Source organism: Leuciscus leuciscus, assembly GCF_965113295.1.
Source record: "Leuciscus leuciscus genome assembly, chromosome: 23".
Classification (NCBI taxonomy): domain Eukaryota; kingdom Metazoa; phylum Chordata; class Actinopteri; order Cypriniformes; family Leuciscidae; genus Leuciscus; species Leuciscus leuciscus.
The window spans coordinates 13,472,539-13,497,961 of record NC_138747.1 but is presented as its reverse complement, the minus strand read 5'-3'; the positions used below and the strand labels follow the sequence as shown (position 1 = coordinate 13,497,961).

Below are 25,423 nucleotides of genomic sequence, written 5' to 3'. Positions count from 1 at the left end.
ATCTTTCTGAAAAAGAAAAAGAAAAAAGAAAAGAAAAAACTTGCAGGAGACAAAAACTCCATGAAACCATTTTAAAAGTTGTGGGTTGGTTGTGAAAATTATGTGATCTACGACTTTTATACAGTGGATGCCGTCGTAAAGACTAAGACTATCCCTCATAACCTCATTTTTCATCAGTGTCAAATTCAATATGGTGCTAAACTGACTAAAGTCTAAGTAGAAGTAATTGGACTAAAAAGATGGCCAAGAAAGATTAAGTTAGTTTTGAGAAAAGCATTTTTTGTGTGCAGATGTCACTTGGTTTCATATTTTGTATCTAATGTAATTGCATTTAAGATTATAATATGTCCATAGGTGTTCGAATATATCTTGGGGTCAGGATTGAGTTCGTGGTAAAACAAATTCTAAAGTATTCTTTTTGAGTCTTCTCTAATGAATTAAGACTGTCTGGTCCATTTAGTATCTGTGAACATCATACACTCTGCAGCGTGTTCTGTATTCATGTGAAAGAGAGGACCATTTCACATCCCATAACAATTTATGGATTCTACATTGATTCAGATATTCCCTTTTATTTCTTAACCTGAAGCATGCTTCATAAATGATGAATACTGCCAGTCAATTCAGTCCCTTGATGAAACATTAATCAGCATACACATTTTTTTTTTCAAAGAAAAATGGCTCGAAGAAGAAAACCATGATAATACACGAGGATAAGATCGTTTTTGTTTTGTTTTTGTGATGGTATGGATTGTGGACTGGAATTCTAATGAGATAAAAGCATGCAAAAGCAAAGGAATTAAATAAATAAAGCAGGTGTGAAGTTATTACTTTGGCACAGAAAAAACAAACATAAATAGTGTTCGACCCAAAACAGCCGTTAATGCAATGTACAAACTCACCTTTGAGGACCGGGCAATCGTTTCCAGGTGTGTGCAACCACAGAAGAATTATTCATAGAGTCTGGCAAATCTGCATTACTACTAGAGTGCAAACAGACCTTTTTTCTTTTCCACTCACCGTTAAGCTCTGAAATGAGTTGTTGAAGGAGGACAGGAGGAGCTTTGGCACAGAGATCCAGGCATCAGCATGCAGCCAGAGGTGGCTCGTAAACTCGCCTATCAGCAATCATGCCATGAATGAACATCAGGGCCGTAAGGAAACCGGCAGCAGCAAATTCGGTTAATCCCTGCAATCTGCAAAGCAAATCAAGAACATAAATTGAGATTAAACTGAAACAAAGCACGGTTTTATTTGGGTTTTAAAAGAATCTGACAGAAAAGAAAGCTTTTGCAGGAATGCATTTGTCAGGGTAGTGACAGGATTGTATGTTTCATTGGTCAAATCACAAGATGGTGTCAAAATGTCTTTAATGTCTTGCCATTATATTCCCAGGAGAGATAATAGTAGCTTGCACAATCCATTGTTAAGGTCAACAAAAGACGATTATTATGAGCAGGAAGCTTTCAGGGCCACATTGAAACATGTCAGATCCATTCTCATTTGTGCAGACTGCATCAGACATCACAGAATCTGTGTGTAGTAGTACACTCTTGTAGTAGTACACTCTTGTAGTAGTATCGAATGGATACTTTGACAATTTTCAATCTGGTTTCCGACCGCACCACAGCACAGAGACAGCGCTCATAAAGATAATAAACGATATTCGCTTAAATACTGATTCAGGCAAATTATCAGTGCTGGTACTACTCGACCTCAGTGCTGCATTTGACACTGTCGATCATAACATACTTCTTGACAGGCTGGAAAACTGGGTGGGGCTTTCTGGGATAGTCCTAAAATGGTTCAGGTCATATTTAGATGGGAGAGGTTATTATGTGAGTATAGGAGACCATAAGTCTGAGTGGACATCAATGACATGCGGAGTCCCTCAAGGCTCAATTCTTGCGCCACTCCTGTTCAACCTGTATATGCTCCCAATGAGCCAAATAATGAGAAAGAACCAAATTGCTTACCACAGCTATGCAGACGACACACAGCTGTACTTAGCCCTATCGCCTAACGATTACAGCCCCATTGGCTCCCTGTGCCAATGCATTGATGAAGTCAACAGTTGGATGTGCCAAAACTTTCTTCAGTTAAACAAAGATAAAATTGAAGTCATTGCATTTGGAAACAAAGATGAAGTTTTCAAGGTGAACGCATACCTTCACTCCAGGGGTCAAAAAACTAAAAATCAAGTCAGGAATCTTGGTGTGACACTAGAGTCAGACCTTAGTTTCAGTAGTCATGTCAAAGCAATAACTAAATCAGCATACTATCATCTAAAAAATATTGCAAGAATTAGATGCTTTGTTTCCAGACAAGACTTAGAGAAACTTGTGCATGCTTTCATCACCAGCAGGGTGGATTATTGTAATGGACTCCTCACTGGCCTTCCCAAAAAGACCATAAGACAGTTGCAGCTCATACAGAACGCTGCCGCCAGGATTCTGAGCAGAACCAGAAAATATGAACATATCACACCAGTCCTCAGGTCTTTACACTGGCTCCCAGTTAGATTTAGGATTGATTTCAAAGTATTATTACTGGTATATAAATCATTCAATGGCCTAGGACCTCAATACATTGCAGATATGCTCACTGAATATAAACCCAACAGATCACTCAGATCATTAGGATCATATCAGCTAGAAATACCAAGGGTTCACTCTAAGCATGGCGAGTCTGCTTTTAGCTATTATGCCAGCCGCAGCTGGAACCAGCTTCCAGAAGAGATCAGATGTGCTCCTACAGTGGTCACATTCAAATCCAGACTCAAAACACTTCTGTTTAGCTATGCATTTACTGAATGAGCACTGTGCCGCTGTTCGTCCGAATGTACTGTACTGTACTGTATTTCATTTTATTTTTCTAAACTGTTTTAATTATTCTTATTTCTTTTTATTATTTTAATTTCTTCTATGTAAAGCACTTTGAATTGCCATTGTGTATGAAATGTGCTATATAAATAAACTTGCCTTGCCTTGCCTAGTAATTCATGAACAAATCAAAAACAGAGCGCAAACACTATAGCCACATTGTCACAAACGAAAGATACTTTTGAGCCAGTCCTTTTAAGGACTCGTTGAGAAAGACTCAGTAGAATCTGAATGAACTTTATATATTTATATACTTTATGTAAGCAAAATGGACACGAGACTGAACTGAATCTGTATTGCTATCCAGCCCTGATGACATTATGACAGGAAGAGGTGAAAACACATTTATTTTAGAGACGATAAAATGGTACCTACAAGATGGGACCACCTGTTGCATGGCACCACAACAGCTGTTTCCTTCAGGAGGCCTCCTGGATGCACTTTGTCTAGCCTAGCGTGCTTTTTTTCTGGCCAAAATTAGAGCTAAAAGCAGTGAAAAGACAGATTAGTGGGCGAACTCTGCAAATGCATTATTCAGTATGCACAAGCGAGCAGCCCACATGCAAACGTCTCCGTTCTCCTCACATTAGGGGCACTCAAGACACCCTCACAATTTATTACGACGCAGGCAGGGAATTGACAGTACGCAACATGTCCCAGGACCAGCTGGGCCAAGGTAACGGGGTGCATCAAGGGCCAAGCTTCTGCTTGAGAAGTTGACACTTTGTAAATGAGCTTGAAGTTGATGTGCACAAGCCGATGGCTGGCGGGGGAGAGATCAGGGCTTGCTCACATGGGCCCGTTGATAGCTATGGATCGCTCTTCTATCCCTCCACGCCAGTGTGCATATATGAGAGAGAGCAAAGAGGAAGCACAAATAGTCTCTGAACCGGCAGGTAGATCCCTGGGGGACAAAGGAGAGACAGAGAGAACATTACGACTAATTGGGCATTCAGGAGAAGGATGGATTACTGTGGCAGAGCTTTGAGGAAGGGAGGAAAAGGGTGGATACTATAACCAGAGCTAGTATTTCTGCCATTCTACCATGTAGATGTGGTGTCTAAATGACGCATGAATATTGCATCGCTGTGGTGCATGAGGTGCTGTGAAGGGGCCAAAGTCATCTCCAGAAAAGAATATAATATGCATTGTTGTCTAGACTTATGCAATGCCATGCATGTTATCTGAACCCTAATGAAGATTTTTGTTTAAAAGATACAGTATGGTTAGTTTGAAGAGTGTGAGGTGAGAGCATACACTAATGACAGGAACTAAACCAAACCAGGCAATTTATAGTGCAAAAATAAAATTGCATTAACTCCAAAGCTGATGTTCTGAAAGTTAACTATGAAAAGGGTTTCTACTCTTCTCCAAAAGTAGAGAAGCTCTAAATCCAAAGACGACAGTTTTGAAAGATTTCCTCTACGCAGCGTGTCACAAAGTTTAAACAAAGTAGGTTAGACCACAGTCAGAGTTTCCTTTCTTAATGCATTTTTATGTCCCCTCTGAGTCCGAGTCTTGTGAATTTATCCAAAAACATGTCATATTTTCCCCATTCCTTACCAGCCTCCAGCATATGAGTAATACCAGGGCCCTGATTATTTGCAGAGCTAAATCCTAAGCCATGAATTAGGCTCACTAAATTTCAGCCTGCATTTCTCTCGTATTTTCACAGTAGTCATTTTCCGCCATCTACAAGACGTGCAGAGAAATTCAACTGCAATGTCCCAGAACTAATTTAGAGGAGCTCTTTACAATATACAGTCTGAGAAGCATGCAAAGTGTGTTGAAAGCAACCAATATATTTTCCATTCTTTACAGTAACAATTTATAACAATGACTTAACTACTATATTGTATTCTAGATTTATTTACAAAAAAAATAAAAATAAATGCCTGTAAGTGTAAGGGGATTATTGAAAAAGGACAACTGTGGAACAAGTTTGTTGCAAACAAAGTGAAAAGTGAAACAACATATGAAGCTACTGCAATCATACAGCATGCTCTGGCAAATGGAATTATAAAATCTCATGAAATAATTGTTTTCTTTTTTTCTTTTCCAGGTGTGCCCCTAAACCAATCCTAAACTTACTCTACTGTGCTAGGATGTAAGATCACTGGAGTGAGACTGGAGAGAATTAAAGCCATCTGAAGGAGACGGAAAGGGGATTTTGAGATACTCGTGTAACTACTTCACAAGACTGGAGATGAAGAAACGCTTAGTCTTTGAGACAACTTTCTTTGCAAAATTCAACTAAACCCTTGGCTCTCCTGTTACATGAACCTGAGAGATAAGTGATAGACTGGTATTAAAAGCAGGCTGAAGGGTCTAGCTCACAGTGAATCTACATCAAATTATATCAGTTTATATTAATTATGAAAATGGGACAGATTGCAATATTTCTTCTGCACACACATCTGCTGCTTGGAGTCGCAAGCTCCCTGGTCATTCAATCCATGCCCTGGAGAGTGCCCTGCCCTCACCAGTGTGTCTGCCAGATCAAGCCCTGGTACTCTCCCCAGTCTGTGTACAGAGAGGCTCCTACAGTAGACTGCAATGACCTGCTACTTATCCAGCTGCCCACTTCCCTCCCTCAAGAGACACAAACCCTCCGGCTGCAAAGTAACCTCATCAGTTCTGTGGACCAGAGTGAACTCCAGGGCCTTGTCAATCTGACAGAGTTGGATCTCTCACATAACAGCTTTACCAGTACCCGCAACCTGAGAATAACTGACCTGCCAGCTCTTCTTAGCCTACACATGGAGGAAAACCAGCTGAGACACCTCCCAGAAGCAGCTTTCTTTGGTCTCCCTAGCCTGCAGGAGTTGTACCTAAATCACAACAGGCTTCGAAGCATCTCCCCTGGGGCCTTTAAGGGTCTGGATAAACTTATAAGGCTTCATCTTAACTCTAACCGACTGGTTGTAATTGACCGGCGCTGGTTCCATGCTATGCCACAACTGGAGGTGCTCATGATTGGTGGAAACCTTGTGGACACTATTCAGGACCTAAATTTTAAACCACTGGGCTCTTTGCGTAGTCTTGTCCTGGCAGGCATGGGCTTACGTGAGATCTCGGAGCGAGCGCTAGAGGGACTTCAAAATCTGGAGAGCATTAGCTTTTATGATAATCACCTGATAAAGGTTCCAAAAGAAGCATTGCAAAAATTGCCAGGTCTAAAGTTCCTTGACTTGAACAAGAACCCCATTCAGCTAGTGCAGAGGGGAGACTTTAGAAACATGCTTCACCTGAAGGAGCTTGGCTTAAACAACATGGAAGAGCTGATCTCTATCGAGCGCTCAGCAATGGAAAACTTGCCTGAACTGACCAAACTGGAAATCACAAACAATCCTCGGCTCTCCTATATCCACCCTCAGGCCTTCCAAAAGTTATCGAGTATGGAAAGTCTAATGCTGAACAGTAATGCCTTGAGTGCCCTGCATAGCCAGACAGTAAGGTCGCTGCCCAGCCTTCAAGAAATCAGCTTGCACACCAATCCTATTCGCTGTGACTGCCTGATCCGCTGGGTGGGAGCCGACAATGACAAGCCAGTCCGTTTCATTGAGCCTCAATCCACATTCTGTTCTGAGCCTCCTGAGCTGAAAGCCAGGCGAGTTAAAGAAGTATCATTCAGAGAGATGGCAGACAGCTGCCTGCCCTTGATTGCCCCAAGCACATTCCCCTCTTACATTGAAGTCAAACATGGAGACAACGTAGCCTTGCACTGTCGAGCACTTGCAGAACCAGAGCCAAGCATCTACTGGGTCATTCCCCAAGGCGTGAGGTTGACTCCATCCAGCAGTTATGGGCGTTATCAGGTTCTCACAGAAGGCACATTAGAGATTTTTGGAGTCACTGCTGAAGAGGCCGGCTTCTACACTTGTGTTGCGCAGAACCTAGTGGGAGCTGATACTAGAAGCTTGACTCTACAGGTGGAGGGGGGTGACATGATTCGGGCAAATACTCAAAAGACAGAAGATAGCTTTGAAGTTCAAGATGTCAAAGAAAGGTATGCCTTACTGACCTGGCAAGCAAGCCGTAACATTCCAACTGCCCATCTATCTTGGGTGGCCAATGGTAGTCTAGAAGGACATCATAGGTACAGCACTCGAATTCTAGCTGGTACCAGGAGATTCAACCTAACCCGTCTGCAACCAGGCACTCATTACAAAGTTTGTCTACACTTGGGGCCAAATGACACCTCATGTGTCCATCTAAGGACCAAAGAGGTGCCCATGCAAGATCCTTTACCAGACCTGACCCCAGCAGTCCTGTTGGCGGTATCAGCTCTGCTCCTTTTATTAATGGCCCGAGCATGTAATGGGGGAGCCTCATTCAGTTGGAAAGACCACATGCTGGAATTTGAGAAACCCCACACCACCATTATGACCCAGGAGGCGAAGGCTTTCATGACTTCTCCAATACCAGTTAAGCATCTGAATCAGCAAGACACAGACAAAGTCCTATCAGATGGCAGAGGGAAAGGATTCACAAATACTTTGCTGGGGCAAGATTCTCGGGGGCTAACTAAAGAGGCATGCTGAGCAGAGTTCAAGAAGGATGGACATAAATCTGATCTGATCTGACAGTCAAAACTACTGAAAGTCTGAAATAAACAATACTATAAATTTACATAGCAGACCTGCTTCACATAACAGCGACCCTGTTTCAAGTATAGTATAATAACAAAAAGAAAGAAAAGAAAAAAGATATTTGTATTTATTTTGTAACAAAAAAGATACAACACATGTATATTAAAAGCATTTGTTCATATATTCACATTCAATATATCATCGAAGGACACTAAAGCTGTGCTGCCAATCATAAATAACTGTTCATATAGAATCTGTTTATATGCAACCACCCACCTTTTATGAGCCTGTGTCAAAACAGGCCAAATGGTTGTAGAAAGATAAGCACTTATATATTTTTAATACTGAAGACGACAATGACTTGACACAGAAAAGCAAAGAAAGGTGAAAGGTGGTTTTCTGAAAGGTGGTTTACAGGCTGAGGGCAACAATTCACTTTTCTTTTTTGTGGTGAAAAATTAAACTGACTATCTCAAAGCAGGCATTATGAAAAGTGCTGATATAAAGGGAGATGTCTTAAATGTTGTATAACTAATGTTGTATGTACTCTCTCTTTAACAGTGTGTTAAATTGTGCTCTGTACAAGGACCCCAAAATAACACTCCAAAGTTAAAGACCCTCCCAGAGAAAGGGAACGTTTTTAGCGCATAAAAGAAAAATCTTGTTCTCCCCTAAATATAGACTGCTCTATACATCGACAAGGGCCACAAACCTATGACCTAATCTGCTCTGTGGGATGTTTGCCTATGTTGGTTCCCTCATTCCTGAAATATGGCAGACCCTTGGTTAGAAAACCAACCCAAGTGAACAGATGTTCCAGTGATGGACACACAGCCTTGACATATGTGTCAGCCTCTTTGTTCAAACATGTCAAACAAGAACAAAGGGTCACGGAGAAACCTTGAGGAAAATGACGCCATTCCTTCCAGCAATGAAGGCAAACATTTGGTGACAGGGAAGAGATCCACGTCTACATGCACACTGTTTTGTACAAAGCAAGCACGTCAGAGATCCCATCTCTTTCAGTACTGATGAAAGGAACGGATCCTGTCAGGCTGCTAATGGGACACACTTCATGGAAATGTAGTGACAACTCTTTCTGTAAAAAGAGAAAATTGAATTCAAAATGGGCTTTTTCTTTACCCATTTGTCAGGTGACTATTCAATGCACAGTACATGAGCGCTGCTCTGACTGCTGGACAGCTACAGTAATGAGAGACATATCCAGTGAAAGAATGGTCAGAGGGCACCGGTGAGCCCCTCTTTTATCCGGGGAAGAAAATAAAGCAGCATTGGGGATTGTGAACGGTTCTCTTATATTCTCAAATATGGGGAAATCCATTTTTACAGGCTGTCATTTTACAGTAACTTTGCTTTGATTTTTTTTGTTGTCAATTTGTGGTTGATGTGCCCTCCTGTTTCAGTGACACTCTCTCTTACTTGACTGTCTCGTCCTAAAATTGGTTTCCTTAAATTTTTTGTTGATCATTGGTCTTTTCCCAACCCCAAAGCTGTACATAAGTCTATCTGAATTTCCTATTCAACATACCACTTTCTGAAATAATTTAGATGACTGTGTGTTAAATTCTATTTTGAGCTATTATTAAAACATTTTGGACTGATATCAAGGTTTCATCAATTGCAGGACACCTAGTGTGTTTACATGCACTTTAAAAGTTTGATTTCAGTCAGTCTAAAGTAATAATATATATTTTTTAATGTCATATAAACAATCAATATAAGTACCAGTCTGGTTTTTGTTAAGTCTCAAAAACAGAACTAGACAATGTGATTTCTTTTTAGCTTGGCTTCATCTAGCATGCATTATACCTTAATCGGACTACAATTGGCCTTTTGCACTTAATCCAAAATACAGTGTGCAATCAGTGCGCATTTAATCTCCTTGTCAATTATACTTGGAAAGACAGTTTTTGCATGTAAACATACTTAATAGTATGGACATCATATATCACCTCAATGCATATAACCTTTAAATCATGCTCTTAATCAGGATTTTGGGCTACGTTTCCATCTGTTATTATGTTTCATGGAGCCATATGCTGTTGGTCTAAAAGGGGCATCATTCCACAGAAAAATATCCTCCACTTATAATATGAGCAAATATTCAGTCTTTTGAAATGGAATCACCACAACGAGCTACTCCAGTTTCTAGAGATTTGCAAAACTGCCCTCGGCTTCTTAAATTCACTGAGAAAAGAGCCTCAGGCTAGTGATGCTCTTCTTCTCAGCAGCAAATGGTACATCCATCTTCAGTACTCCCCGCTCCAGTGCTCTTACATACCTCAGAATTACTGCAAAGAGCCTGTTGTCTAAACACAGGAACTTTGAGAGATTGATTAATGCCTGAAGAGGAAAAAAATTGTGACACATGTTTGGCAGGGGGCAGTGGTTTATAGGCAACATAATAGCATTATGCTTTGCAGAAATCATACATAATTGTGGATGACTATAATTGCACATTCCCATTATTTAAGGGAATATTGAAAGTGGGATGGCAGGGTTCTGTTTTGTAACACTTACTGCATCCTTCACACTCAAGTGGACCCTCTCCAATCTATCAAGGCTAGAAATGCCAAACTATAAAGCTCAATGCACCACTGAACAGTAACTTTGCCATTTAATGGAGGTAAAAAAAATAAAATATATATTATAAAAGGAATATTCCAATCAAGTGAGCTCAACTACAACACTATCTGTAGCCAAAGTACATAAAAGGTAGGTTTGCTGAATTGTGATTTAATAAATGACCTTCTCGATTCAATTTTCTGATCAATAAGAGATAGAAGTACATTGGATTTCATTGCCTCAAGCTTGAGAATCGTTTATTTATTTTTAGCCCAAGTCAAAAAATATAATTCACAATTAAATGCTACACTAGTCAACTGATATAATGTGACATTTGGTCTATTACTGGCTCAGGTATTAGGATGAATATATATATATATAACTTTAAAGGAAAAAAAAAAATCTCAAGCACATTTACATATAAGTGCCTTACAAAAACATTTTTGGAAATTGAAAATTCCACAATGACAAAAAGACAAGAAATGTTGTATTTACAGAAGCATGCAGTCCCCGTGATGCAAGAGGTCACAAGTTTACATTGATGAAAAAATCATCTTTAATGAGGACACTGCTTGGCCATTTTCTATAAAAACTCCATTCCACTGTTGAGGAATCATTACTCACGTATTGACAAATGAATGTTTGGATGTCACAGCGGGCACTGCTGGTTGAATTATCATGAAGCACAAGCACCATCAAAGCACTGCCTGAAAATGATTGTCCATCAATACTCTCTGCACAAACAATGGGAAAAATCACACGTTCTTTCAACAAGACAATTACACCAAACATATTTACAATAGAGGGACTCCAGAACAAGTATTAAACATCAGGTTTTGATTTTTTTTCTTCTTTTTAAAAGAAAAGATTCAAATATTGTTATTTTAAAAGTCCTCAAAGTTACACATTTTTAAATTTTAACATTGAAGGCAATTTTCACGTCACACCACAGATATTCTACATTGTTCCATGACAAAGCTGTACATTCTAAAGCAGATAATAGCACAAACAGCCTACAACTGTGCTCACTTGTCTCAACTACTGTCAAGAACAACAGTTTGAAGAGAATCTTGCAGAGTATGTTAGATCTCACAAACAATTTATTACTAACCCAACTAAATAACACATTCAATTAAAAGACATACTTTGCTTTCGGCACACTACCGCTTTGAGTCGGTTTTGAATGTTTTAGAAAGAAGAGATTTATGTTCTTTTATGCTCACCAAGGCTGTATACATTTGATAAAAAATACAGTAATACAGTACTACAATTAAAATAACCATTTTGTATTGTTCTATATTTAAAAATGTAATTTATTCCTGTGATGGCAAAGCTGAATTTTCAGCATCATTACTCTCATTCTTTCTTATTACTATCAATGTTGATTCTAGATAGTAAAAATAACAGCATTTATTTGAAATAAATTTTTTTTAAACAACAATGTGACTTTTGATTAATTTAATCCATTATTACTGTATAAAAGTATTAATTTCTTTAAAAAAAAAAAAAACACACACACACTTAACCCCAAACTTTTGAACGACGGTGTATACAATCCTCGCCATAACTGCTAACTGGCTTATAGCAACACTTCTAGCAATGTTATACACAACATTCACCTAAAAACTTTTCAGACTACATACTACATACACCCTTAACCTCAGCCGTTCAAGACCAGGCCAGCAGGAATCTGAGCACCTTAAACATCCTGTTGCTCTCTTTTTCCTTTCCTTTAAAGCGTTCCCATTTTCAAAGCCAGGAAGCAGTTTTGTGGAACGATGATAGAAAAATTGATTGTGAAATCTATTTAGTGTGGCTATCGATTTCCCCATAAGGGGAAGGAAGGCAGACCGTGTGAGTAGGATAATGGAATATGGAACGGGGGAGCAAGAGCCCATAAATGGGAAGTGACACTGGTTAATGGAGTAGAACTGGGCTGTTTTAGGTAGGGCATGTGAGCGTGTGCACATATATCCATGTGAGAGGTCTCCACATCTACTATAACACTCCACATTCAGCTCTGCATTTCAACTCATCTATACTGAAGGAATAAATACAAATTTGGTGATAATTTATGCACTCATATTTCAGTTTCAAATAAATGCTGTTCTTTTGAACTTTCTATTAATTAAAGGATCCTAAAAATAAAATAGCATTTGTAATAATAAGAAATGTTTCTAGAGCACCAAATCAACATGTTAGAATGATTTCTGAAGGATCACGTGACACTGAAGACTGGAGTAATGATGCTTAAAATTCAGCTTTGACATCATAGTAAGTTTCATTTTAAAATGTTCAAACAGAAAACTTACTTTAAATAGTAAAAATATTTCACAGTATTACTGTCTTAATGTATATTTTATCAAACAAATGCAGCCTTGGTGCACATAAGAGATTTTTCTTGGCCTAGGCCTTAAACTTTTAAATGGCATATTTGAAAGGGGCAGCAGCCTTGTTGTACTTTAAAGGGTTAGTTCACCCAAAAATGAAAATTCTGTCATTACTCACCCTTGTTTCGTTCCAAACCTGTAAGACTTTCATTAATCTTCGGAATTGAGAGATTTCTGTTACTCTGTGGCAGCAACAATCTCTTTATGAAGTTTTTGAAGCATCAAAGTGGTAGTGATACTAGTAATCCATGACTTGAACGGTTTAGTCAAAATTTTCTGAAGAGACACGATCGCTTTATTTGATAAACAGATTGAGTTTTGACTTTTATTCACATATAAACATTGATCAGCGAACATCAACGGAAGCTCAACCAAACCTGCTTGACCTAAATTGAATCTGTTCGTCATATAAAGCAATCGTGTCTCTTCAGAAAATTTGCACTAAGCCACTCAATTAATATGGATTAGTTTTACGATCTCTTTATGAACTTTTTGAAGCATCAAAGTGGTAGTTGCGTATGGAGGGACAGGAATCTCTCAGATTTCATCAAAAAAAAAAAAAAAAAATCTTCATTTGTGTTTTCCGAAGATGGAAGTCATAGGGGTTTGGAACAACATCAGGGCGAGTAATGACATCATTTTGAAATGGATTTGAAATCATTTGCAGTTATTTAAAAAGTCTGACCATGACTGTAGCCTATAAGTGAAAACAATGAGACGTCACTCCTCCTGTGTGACTATGGTGTATGACTCATTGTACAGGCAGATCTAAGCTGTGCCATTAGCAGCCAATGCATCAAGCTATTTCAGGATTTCTAATAAGTATTTATCATTAGGGGAATCTTATTTAATGAAATTCACGTTATTGTCTCTGCATTCATGACAGAAATGGATGAATCTTTGAGCCTGACAGCGCCAAAAATATGCAACAGCCTGAAAATGCTACCAAGCAACTTGGGCATATGTGGTCGAATAGTTCCTTCATGAATTGTCAATACCAATTTCTCAAACAACACACCTTCCTTAAAGGCACACAATGTAAGAAATGTTGGAGAAAGATACCTAAAGACAAAGCTCATAAACATGTCAGCCTGGTGCCTGCATAAACACAGCTAAAACAACGGCCTGTGTGTGTAAAGGAGAGAGAATTAGTAAACCAAAGAAAGAAAGAAAGAGGAAAAATAATTACAATGAGTTTCTTCTTCATTATGAGATCACAAAGCATGACAAATGCAAAGAAAATGTCAAATTGAAGCTTGAAACGCTGAGGACTCCTAATTGTCTCATCCTTCTACTAGTGATATGGCAAAGGGCACTGAGCTGATTATGTGTGAACCCCCTCAGCGACCAGCTACTGCCAGTTTAACAGATCTAACCTGATGGTAGGCCCATTAAGACAAAGACCTGAGATGGTGAGAGAATAGAGGTGTGATTAGAGGAAGAACCCAATTATCCTTCAGCATGGAGACTCACCCCTCGAGACACTTTCATTATTGATTTCCAGTTACATCACCGCTTCTATTGGACAGGCCTGATAGACAAAAACAAGCAGAATGTCATGTAAAATTCATGTTCAGTCTTCAGACAACAACAAATTCACTTCAGATTTTGACCAACATTTCAATGTCCAGAATATGCATCATGAACAAACTGGATTTTATGTTTATAAAAATGAACAATTTAAATGGTAGGGTTATGCAAAAGCTCCAAAGGCCAACCTCAAAAGGCAGCAGAGCATTATGTTAGCCTCCCAAAGATTTTCTAAATGATTCTTAAGAAACTGAAAGACTGTTACTGCCTCCTTGTGGTAGAAGTAAAACAACTTATGTTTCTTTTTTTTTTTTTTTGGTAACAGATGTATAGTACTATAGGTTTCATAACAAATAGTCACAAATGCATGGTTGTAGTCAAAATAAAAATACAGCAATGAGGATGAGTAAAATGAAACAGAGCATCCTTTCCATTGGTTTTATTTTATTTTACAATTTAAAAACAACAACAACAAAATTACTGCTCAGACTAAATCTAAACAGAAACAAAGTTTGGAAAACAAACAAACAAAAAACTTCATTTATAACACCATTGGCTTAGGATAAACTTGTTTTAGGTTCCATATTATGAGGCATAATGGCAGTGAAATAGCAGTGTTTGTACCACACAAGAAAGTTCAGGTAAATTTGGATGGGATTGTAATACAGCCTCCACATCCTCAAAAGGTAAATAACACAGTATTAATTAGATACAAGCAAAGCTAGTCCCATGCGTTTGCTGCATGTGAAAAGCTATTTCGCCCTCTGGTGGCAGAGGACAATAGAATTCCTTTTCAAAGAGTCCTTTATGGCTGCACTTAAAACACAACAGAGACCGAATCCACTTTGTTACGGGAAACAACGCATTACTAAGAAAAGCAGAGGACAATAACCCTAAATTCCCACATAACAGAAGTGCTCTGGTAAATTTCACAGCCAACAATACAGATGACCTTTCTGCAAAATAAAGCACTATTTAAAAAAGTATGACAGACATTGCTTTCAAAACACTTTTTTTGTCCCATAAACATCATCTCACCTGGCAGCTCTGTGGAAAATAAGAAATCATTCCACTAATAAATGTTTCTTAACCTTCATAAAAGAAGAACACTTGTGTGTGTGTGGATGACAGGAAAACTGAGGACAGGCAGAGGGTTGAACAGATAGAGCACAAATAGTCCTCAATCATACATCATATCTGTTCAGGATATAGAATAAAAAAACAAAACAAACAAACAAACAAACAATGGAACAAGGAGGAGCCGAGCATCATAAGCAACCAAAGGGTTTGGAAGGAAAAACCGTGGTCATTGGTCTAATTACACTTTTCTATTGTACCGCCTCTACATCCAAAGGTGTTTCAATACCTCACAATCTGTAATATAATTGGTTCTTCTCATTGCACAGGAATGACTTTGACCTGTTGACTGGTCATTCTAGATGCCATCTACAAAAACTAAAGTTTATAAATAAATAAATATTTCTATTTAATCTGTTTCAAGCACCCGTCCAAAGAAAAACCTTTCACCAAGTCAACTTAAGTGATGCTTTAGCTAAGTGCCAGAAATCCGCAAGAAAATCTTCTAAAATAAAGTAAAACCAAAGTTGGTCAAGTACATTGAAAGGCGATTTAAATGTGCTATTACAAACTGAGTGGACTGTACAGAGGTTAGGATTTTAATTATGCATATCTTCACAATAAGGCCGTAGCATATTGTGGTGGCAAACTGTCTTTAGCCAAGTTAGGCTAACAAAACAATGGCGAACTATCAATACGAGGCCAGTTTCTTTAAGTTACATTCTGTACATTATTTATACTCAATTTGTACTGAACAATAAAATTATTATAGATACATTGTACTATTTTCATTTCAGCCCAGCAACTGTTTGTCAATTTTCCCTCCTCCTTGCGTATATACTGTGTATAAACATTTTTTTAAGTCCAACAAGTAGCAAGCGAGTGCGTGTTTAATACATGCGTGCCTTTTAGATGTTTTGGTCATGCTATGAAGGTTTTGATGACCTTCTGTATAACCTGGCCACAGCCTGGGCAAGGAGCATGAAATTTGTGCAGCTTGCGGGCACAGGGAAAACAGGTGATCAGGTGAGCTGTGCGCCCATGGATGATATTGCCGTTTCGCGGCCGCACTCGGCACAGCTTGCAGGGTTCTAGCAAGGCCTCGGGTTGGCATTCTGTCTCCATGTCCAGCGTGTCCTGGCTGTCACCCTCTGAACTCTCCTGTAAGTGGGGGTGAAGCTGGGAAGGACCCTTTCCTTTTGACGACGAAGCGGATGATGGGGGGATGTTTCTAGAGACGTGGTGCGAGGGGAGGACGACAGGGTCAGACACAGTCCTAAGGCAGTCAGGCATGTCGATTCCATCATCCTCCTCGTCTTCCTCCCTCTCAGGACGTGAACTGCAGGCGGGGATGTCTGGAACAGAGATGGAGTGTACGAGACGAGGACAATCCTTGTACCAGTCTTTCCGCAGAGCCCAGCAGCGCATGCAGTACCGTTGAAGAGGGGTGTTAAATTTGCGGCACTCTGAGCACTGCCATGCATCCTGTCAGAAGATAAGGTCATTTGAATAAGTTGTGCCTTTTATCCATGTATAACTATTTTACAAAATAATAATAAAAAAATAGAAACATGATCAACTTAAACACAATCAAACAATATTTTTAACACACCCTATGATTCTTAATTTTTTTCATTATTCTCTACCAATCCTAATTTTAATTTTAGGGGCATTAAATTGACCAAGAACTTGAATTTCAAATAAATGCTGCTTTAAATAAATCCTGAAAAAAAATGCATCACTGTATTCACAAAAATATTAAGCAGCACAACTGTTTTTCAACATTGATAATAAAAATAAATGTTTTTTGAGCCCCAAATCAGCATTTAAAAGGAACAAGGTATACATACTGGGAACTATATTCTCAGAAGGTGAAGCAGTTCTGCTTCTGCGGAGTGATTTACTCCAACTCTGAGCGAACTCTCTTGCTCCTCACCACGGGGCTTCTCAGGTGCTGCGAGTAAATCACTCTGCCCAAGTAGCAGTGCTTCGCCTTCTGAGAATATAGTTCCCAGTATGTATAAGGTTAGAAGATGGATGTGTCTCATGTGACCTTGTTATTTGTACACGCTGTGACTATACAAATCACAACATGTAAATAGGAAAATGTTGGCGTTATTTTGTCACTTATTGGGAGCAGTATGCTAGCTGGAGCCATTTACCTCCAGTCTTTGTGCTTAGCTAGGCTAGCGGTGGGTGCGTCAAACAGACTTACAGCACGCACCGAGATGAAAAGGGTATGTATAGACTTATCTAACTCTGGGGGATACGGGGAATAAGCTAAAGTCCCCAAAAGTCGGCGTGTTCTAGGGATGGGCATTCGTTTAAATTTTCTTAGTCGATCGTCGGGAGAATTAACGATCGACTATCGATTAATCATTAATATTTTTTATAATAAAATTAATTATTTAACTTCTATAATTCAAAAATGCAATGAATACAAAAATACAGCGTGTTTTTCCTCAATGAGACCTTTATTACAAGATTAACTTGTGGCAGACAGTTAAACTACGTTCAGTTAGGCAAACCGAACATATATGCGGTGCTCTAAAGCAGCGGAACCTGCAGCTGCGAGCCGGCGTTCTTAAACAGAGACCTAATTTGTTCCAAAATAATAATAATAAAAAAGAATCATGTTAAACAATAACTTAAACAAAAAAACATAATAATACTTGACAGATTTTGTCAAAATGTAACTCAAAACTATCCACGCCAGAAGAAAGAGGGTGAGAGAACAATTAGGCTAACTTAACAAATGAACGTTAGGCTAGTGAAAAATAACTAACTTTAGTAACTCGCAATCGCATACAACTTCTGCACCAGTCTACTGATTTTTGTTGAGAAACAAGAGCATGTTGACATGATCTGGGGTCAGACGCGACCGCAACCTGGTGACCGTCAGTCCAGCCGCCGAAAACACCCGCTCTGAGGGGACTGACGTTGCCGGGATGCACAGGTACCTCCGCGCTAACTTGGCCAGCGCGGGGAACCTTATTCCGTTCACTTTCCACCAGTCTGTAGGTGTGCAATTCAGGGGTGGGGGAGTCTCCCTCAGAAAGTTCTGAAGTTCTGCTTCAATACCAGCCTCACATTGAGTGGTATAGTGATCCCCAAGGAGTTGTGCCATAGCAGATGACTGGGAGGTCGCGACTTCAGCATCGCAATGTTTGCAGTGAACTATTTCGCCTTTTAAATCAAAATGGTCCCACGCCACACTTCGCCGTGACCTCTTCATGATTATTTTGAAATCAAAACGGAAGATCACAGATAACCGAGTATAGTGTCAAATATTGCCCCCGGGTGGTAAAATGTTTAATTGCTGCCACACAGTGAAATTCATTTAATTGCTTCAAGACTCACACTACGTAACGCAACCTGCATTAGATAAAAAAAATGCATTAGATTAATCGATAACAAATTAACGTGATCGACGAAATTCTTAACGATCAATTATCGATCGTCGATTAATCATGCCCATCCCTAGCGTGTTCCTTTAAGAATAATTTCTGAAGGACCAGGTTATACTGAAGACTGGAGTAATGATGCTGAAAATGTAGCTTTGCAATCACAAAAATAAATATTAAATAACATTTCACAATATTACTGTTTTACTGTATTTTATCACATAAATGCAGCCTTGGTGAGAGTAAAATATTAATAAAAACTAGGGCTGAACATTTAATCGCAATAAAACCGCACGCGATTTGGCAAAGGCTGCGATTATTTTATGCGCAGCTTGTCAGTGGAGTGCAGCTGATTGGTAGCAAATACTGCCCCATTTGAACGCCAGAGGGCGCTCTCCTGCAAACACGATAAATATGCCCCGCCGCAGAAGTACAATAATGTGCATCATTCCAGGAAATCCCTATCGCTGTAGCTGAATAAACAGAAGATTGAAACGCTTTGATTAAACATGACTTATAAATACATGACTGCCTTATTCTGTGTAAGAAGGCACATCATCTCAGAGAAGGATGCTCAGCTGTCGTTATGAAGTGAGTTTGGAGTAAATGCATGTTATTAAATGTTGTCTGTTGTTGGACAAGAGGTTCATAAATGCTTCTCATGTTTTGGAAAGATGTTTGACGCGTGTTGTTTTTTCAAATGCACGTTATAGGTGACTCAAACTCACAGTGCTTTCAGATGGAGCAGCGTTTACAGAGCCGTACATCAATGACAAGCTGCGCATAAAAAAAGAAAAAGAAAAAGGAAAAAAGAAAAATCGCGATAAGCCATCTCGATTTAAGTGTGATTACATGTAAAGTGCGATTAATCGTTCAGCCCTAATAAAAACAAAACAAAAAACAATGACCACTAATATAGAGCACAATTTTCCTGATGATTTCCTGATATGTCTACCTGTGTTGAGATTTCAGTATCAGTGTCATCACTTAAACACTGAGAGTCATCATCCTGTTCTTCTTGCATCTGAAAGTGCATTTTAAGCAGCTGGTTATGATGAGTCCATCATCTTAAACGATAGTCAGTGAAGAAGAAAAAAGCAAGTAACATTACCTTCCTGTCATCTTTATTGTCTTTCCTGGTCTCCTCTTCTTCATGTGGGGACTCTGCATCACTTCCCTGCTCAAGCACCGCCTCCTTCATCTCCACACTCACTTGCTCGCTTTCTGCCTCATTTAGGAACCAAAGATCATCTGTGGTGTCAGAAACGATGGCCGTGTCCTCATCCTGTACAGGAGAGAGCTGTTCCCTCAGTCTAGTTGTGTGACAGTCTCACTACATTGACTTGACTACAAAAAGTGTCAAGTGTTTTTTTTTAAAGTTCTTCTTCATGAATAAGAAAATAGCCATATGAATTATTTTCTGGGGAGCTTGACCTCTTACTTGATTGGTGTGAATATCAGTCGAGCCATTGCTTCGGCGAGTGTAATTACTTCGCAGATTACCCAGAAACCACCAGGGCAACCCAGAAAGGTCCCACTCTTCCAGAGTCACGTCCAGCTTTGGCCGTTTGCAAGCAGATCTGGGTAAATCGTCTGAGGAGTCTGTCAGGATAGAGAGGTGTCTGATCTTTAAATACAAATTACAATTGCAAGTCATGTAAGTCTTTACACTGTCTAAAGTGAGTGCAGTGTTTGTTTCATGATGACCTTCATCAGGATCGCGTGGCCTGCGCTGTGAGCAGCTCTGTGTTGCGCCAGTGCTGGTACTGCCAACAATGAGAGCCTGTCCAGAGCTAATCGACCCACTGGACACCTATACAGTAAAGAAAAAGCCGAATTAGCACAGAGTAATGGCATGACACTCGGTAGGACGGCAGTTCCTTCACAGCAGGTGCCCGTGGTGTGGCGACAAAAGGCCACGTCCTCACAAGTAGAGGGAAGGGGAAAATAATAGGAACTTTCTAAAAAAAGATATTAAACACCATTGCTGCTGTATTGTTTTGTAATATAAATTGCAAATGGAGTGGCAGCAAACAAACAGACATCTGGTACCTAAATAATATCACACCACTAATACGTAATATCGGATGGAAAAAAGCTAATCCAAAATCATAACACTTTTTAAAGTTCATATTATTGGCATAAATCACAAATCACATTTCTATTTAAAGTCCTGTGAATAGCACAAATGCATGACGATACCAGTGACCTCATCCCAGACTACTATTCCCAACCCCACCTGACTTCATTCTGCCAACACACAACCATAAGGTGTTAAATGTGGATGGGTGTATGAGGGGTGAAGAGGGCCAGTGAACTGAGAAGGAAGCTGCAGTCCTTCCGAAAGAAGCAGCGACGCAGAGAAGGAAACTCTGAGCGACAAACAGAGACAGGTACTCTGTCCCCCAGCAGCCAGGCCCATGCTGGTGGCTTCTCCAGAAGGACCACCAGGCCAGGCCGGCAGTGGGGAAGTACAGAGACGGTGCCACTCTGTACAGATACGGCTGGTGGAGACAGCTGCCGCCTTCCCCTTCATGGCAAACAGGCTATTGATCATGATGCAATTCTCCACACAAAAATGCATTGTAGCAAAACTTTGAGCAACTACAATGGAAAGAAAGGATGTGAAAGTTTGGGGAGACAATCACTACATTTAAGTAACTGGTTGATAAGAGCGTAAATAAAAAAGGGGAAAAGCTAACAACAAATGTATAATATGGTCGCTGTAAGTACTGGATGTGGAAATAAAGCAATCACTTGATAACCTGAATCATATTTAAAAGCAAAAGAAAAATACATTTGGTACCCAAAATGCCCTGTACAATGCACTTTTATCAGCCTTAACAAAATAAATCAAATTACATATATCACGAAAGGATTACATTTGATTTTCTGATCAATTGTTTGCCATGAAGAGGAGTAACGGACACTGTTTCTCCTGTGCACCATGCTGTAGTTTTACCTGACCAGGATCTTCACTTGGAGACTCATTAGAATCCTTGCCGACAGAAAGATTCTTTGCAGCATCTGTATTTCAAATAAGACACAGTAACAAAACAAAACAAAAGAAAAAAAACGCCCTTTATTCACCAAGCACACGTCAATCACACTTGGCCCAGACGTAATGCCTTAATCAGTGGTGAAAAATGCAATACTGTTGCAGAAAGTTTTGCACTGTTTTTATTATTATTTTATTTAATTTTTTTTTAAATCAAGTTTATTAAGTTCCTGTGTGAAGATTACACAGTACACTAACCTGATAACACAATGACAAAGTTGAAACCATAAATAAACAAGTTTTTACATACCTACTGTAGCATAAACATCACATTCAGACAACACACACACACACCTCAAAATGAAAGGTGGGGCTAATCAAAATGAGAGAAAGCAAGAGAGTGAAAGTGCTAAAAGACAGAGTGACAAGTCTGTGAGACATTTTTTTACTACAGATCATTCAAAATAAATTCAACAACAAGAAGGATGGACTTACCCGAATTATTCAAAATAAACAAATTCCTCTTCAACATCTCATACACAGGGCTACAAAAGGCAGAAAAGAAAGACGTAAACACCTAAAATATGCTGATTTCTCTAAATAACACAAAAGTTAAGAGATGGGGTGATGCATCAGCCAGAGCAATTAATCAGCTGGTATACTGTATGTGGTATATCTAAGTTTTCAGAGTTGGTTGTTAAAGTTCACTCACACAGGAAAAAAAAACCCAGACATTTCTCAAAACATAACAGTTTATGATCCATCCACATTAGAAAAAAATCTTACAGGTTTGGATCAACATCAGGGCGAGTAAATAGTGACTTAATTAAAGGTGCAGTAAGCAATTTCTAAGAAACACTGTTGAAAGTGGGTAGGCCCAAGCACCAAACAATATAACAAATTTATACCTAGATATCGTCAGCCATCAATGTCACCAGCTGACTTGAATGAGAGAGAGCCGACTCTATTTTCTCTTCCATTTAAATCTCCTTATTGGTAGCTATGAGCTCACCTGGGGTTCTTAACGGAAAAGCTCCCCACTTCCAGTAGCTCTCCGAGTGGGTCATCTTGACAGTGGACGATGTGTTGTCTCTGTTTGTCATACAGCTGCTTCATCATGATGTACTGACCCAGGTAGTGCATGACCTAATAAAAAACACTGCCATTATTAAATATACCTTATCAGGCAGTTCAAACTCTTAATGCTACAGCATTTGTCAATCTGCATAGGTCACTTTGTACACACTCCTCACCTCCTTCAGAGTAAACACCTCCTCCCGAGCACCTGCTACTCTCAGGATCTGCAGTAGAGGAGCTCTGGGGTGGACCTGCGGGGGGCGGGGGATATGGATATGTTTAACCCTGGAGCATATGTTTAACCCTATGAAGCCTACTGTATCATACTTGATACATGAATTTCTAAGGCCTCTAAATTTTCAACATGATCAAATCTTTGCTGAAAAACCTGTTGCATACAATCTACTACATGCCCTCTCATTGAGAGTTCAGCATTTTTAGTAAGTAAAAGGTCTTTTATAGTATAATTGTAAGAATGTGGCTGTGGTATATATGTATTTTTTTGCTGTGAAATCTTTAATAAGCTTCATAAAGTAAACAACTTTTATGTTGTTAGTAATATTTCAAGTACTGGACTGCAGAAATTTAGGTTTACTGATAACACTTTACAATAAAGTTTCATTTGTTAATATTAGTTAACCACATTAGTTAGCATGAACTAAGAATGAGCAATAATTCTACAGCATTTATTAATCATAATCAATGTTAGACTAAGCATTTACTAATACATTCAAGATCAAAAGTTGAATCTGTTTAAATTAATGCACTGTGAACTAACATGAACATCTGTGTTAACTAACATTAACAAAAGTTAATAAATGCTGTAAAAATATTGCTCATTGTTGGTTCATATTAGTTAATGCATTAATTAACATTAAAATGAGACCTTATTGTAAGGTGTTGCTGGTTTAATATCTATACATCCCTTTTTTAGAAAAATCATGTTAAAATGTAATTGTATTTATACAAATTATAATACAATAGGTTTGTAAGAAAAATGTATTGTACATCTCTCAATCATCATTGTATTGCATTATATATTTTGCATCCCAGAAATTGAAACAATTTAAATACAATCTTTCTAAGATATAGTGTGTGATAAAACTGCTTATTTATATGCATTTTCAAGTGTCATTGATTTACATACAAGCTCTCAGAATTTCAATAGACATCAGCAATTGCAGCAAATTGTATATTTTTGCACAGTTTGGGCCACATTCGCGCTTTATCATACTATATGGGCTATAAAAGCATCATGTAGCAAATATGACAAAACGTAAAACACATTTGCAATATTTTTTTATACAAAGATTTTTATAAATTACCACGTCAAAGGGTTCAATAAACTGTTCTATTTGAAAAAGAAGAATGAGAGTTGATATAGAGTGAATGTGCATATTTGTTGCTCACCTGTGTCCCTTCCCCGGGAAGAGTCCTGCATGAAGAGCTTGACCCCGTCAACTGAGATAATGACGACGATGACAGCGAGGTCATGATTGAATCAATAACTGTTAGGAAAACCATTTATATATTTAAAACAAACAACGCCAACGTCTAATGTGTTAATTATACCAACATAGGGCTGTGTATCAAAACCTAGGGAGCTGTCTATGTAGACAACATTTTGGTTATCATAGGTGCATCTTCGTTCAAAACGAGGTTGACATCTCAATAGAAATACAATACATGTACAATACATCCAGTGCACTCAAGCACCTGTTAACAATGTTTAAAAATGAAAATCCCACTGTATTTCTATAAAAACTACTGTATTTCCATGAGGGCGTCACAATATAACGTTAGCTGTTAGCTAACGACATAAAACTAACATTTCTGTCATTTCACGCGCATAGAAACACGCTTGAGGTTAAAATGGCGTTACTTACCATTATCCTAGCTCGGGCATGTGGATAATAAGATAAATTGTGATAGTTGGTTGGATTAGTTGGATAAGTTTCAATTATCCATTCCGTGGCTGAAACGATAATGCTAAGCTAACGTGCGCAAGCTATTAGCCCGCGACATTCAGAAGCATAAAGAGCCGTTAAGACCTCGCGTGATAGTGCTGGTATTGTCCTCACACTCACCGTGTTATCTGTGAACGATTACATGGTTTCCAGATTTTAAAAAATAAGAGTTTGTGCAAAGGAGGGAGAGGTGTGAGTTATTTTTTTTTTTTTTTTTTTTAAGAACAGTTGCAGTCAGTTGAAGTTGACGTGGTGCGTGTCGTCAGCACGGTTGCCAGTGCCAAAAGCAGTTCCCCCGTTTCTAAATTCAAAATGTTATACGTTTCGCCCAATGGCGGCGCTATAAGGACCCTTGTGTTTATTTTACAGCATAGCCCTCACCGGGGCTCATCTTCAGGTTTTTCCATTAAATGTAATTTTATTTATTTACATTATATTAAAATATATTTTTATATATATAATATTATAGATTTTTTATCTATATTTTACAATATTCTATTGATGCTTAACCCTTTCATGCATGAATAATGATAACCTCAGTCAGGATATTTTTCCTATGTGTTTTATTGCTCTTAGGACATGAAAAACAAGATTTGAAATGGTTTTTTGTTTTTTTTACACATATTTTTCAAAGATATTTTCAGAAGTCCACTTGAGTGGACAGCATGCATTTATGGTTTAAACTGAAGAGATACTGTATTAAACATAATAATACCACAGTAATTGTGTGTATTTAACGAACCAATCAATGCAATCATGTGAAAACTATAAAACATATACAAAAAAAATATAAATGTGATGTATTGCAAAGGCAATTGAACTCTACAAGTTGAACTTCGCGTATCTTTGATATCAGAACATGAGGACGTGACTCCATCAGAAATCTCTACAGCCTGTCAAAGGTACAACAGTGGAAACCC

At 38.7% G+C, this 25,423-nt stretch overlaps 3 protein-coding genes across 6 annotated transcripts in view; 2 read left to right on the top strand and 1 right to left on the bottom strand.

Moving 5' to 3' along the window:
* Positions 1–9,159, top strand: part of lrrn2 (leucine rich repeat neuronal 2) — a 50,014-nt gene extending 40,855 nt beyond the window's left edge. The window contains exon 2 of the mRNA XM_082156131.1: positions 4,945–9,159. Coding sequence (XP_082012257.1) covers positions 5,258–7,426 — 2,169 coding nt within the window. The 5' untranslated portion in view covers positions 4,945–5,257 and the 3' untranslated portion in view covers positions 7,427–9,159. The remainder of the gene's footprint in view (positions 1–4,944) is intronic.
* LOC309488098 (uncharacterized protein) overlaps positions 1–25,423 on the top strand; it is a 200,358-nt gene that overhangs the window by 111,423 nt on the left and 63,512 nt on the right. The gene's annotated exons all lie outside the window — the stretch shown is intronic.
* Positions 14,405–24,790, bottom strand: mdm4 (MDM4 regulator of p53). 4 transcript variants are annotated; one of them, XM_082156135.1, is made up of 11 exons: positions 24,423–24,789; positions 23,947–24,044; positions 22,713–22,787; positions 22,472–22,605; positions 21,955–22,004; positions 21,424–21,488; positions 20,169–20,274; positions 19,903–20,063; positions 19,573–19,761; positions 19,417–19,485; positions 14,405–16,542 (listed from the first exon to the last, which is right to left on the bottom strand). In XM_082156135.1, the coding sequence occupies exons 2-11, from the start codon at positions 24,028–24,030 to the stop codon at positions 15,979–15,981; spliced, it is 1,497 nt and encodes a 498-aa protein (XP_082012261.1). In that variant the 5' UTR covers positions 24,031–24,044; positions 24,423–24,789; the 3' UTR covers positions 14,405–15,978. The 4 variants fall into 4 exon arrangements, with proteins under 4 accessions (XP_082012261.1, XP_082012260.1, XP_082012262.1 ...); XM_082156134.1 differs by having other exon boundaries at positions 24,624–24,788; XM_082156136.1 differs by having other exon boundaries at positions 19,573–19,746; positions 24,624–24,788.

Coding starts and splice junctions, on each gene's coding strand:
- mdm4 (XM_082156135.1), bottom strand. CDS start 24,030: ATGACCTCGCTGTCATCGTCGTCATTATCTCAGTTGACGGGGTCAAGC. Junction 22,606..22,712: donor AGGTGTTTACTCTGAAGGAG/GTGAGGAGTGTG, acceptor GTTTTTTATTAG/GTCATGCACTACCTGGGTCA. Junction 16,543..19,416: donor ATACTGAAATCTCAACACAG/GTAGACATATCA, acceptor ATCTTCTGACAG/GATGCATGGCAGTGCTCAGA.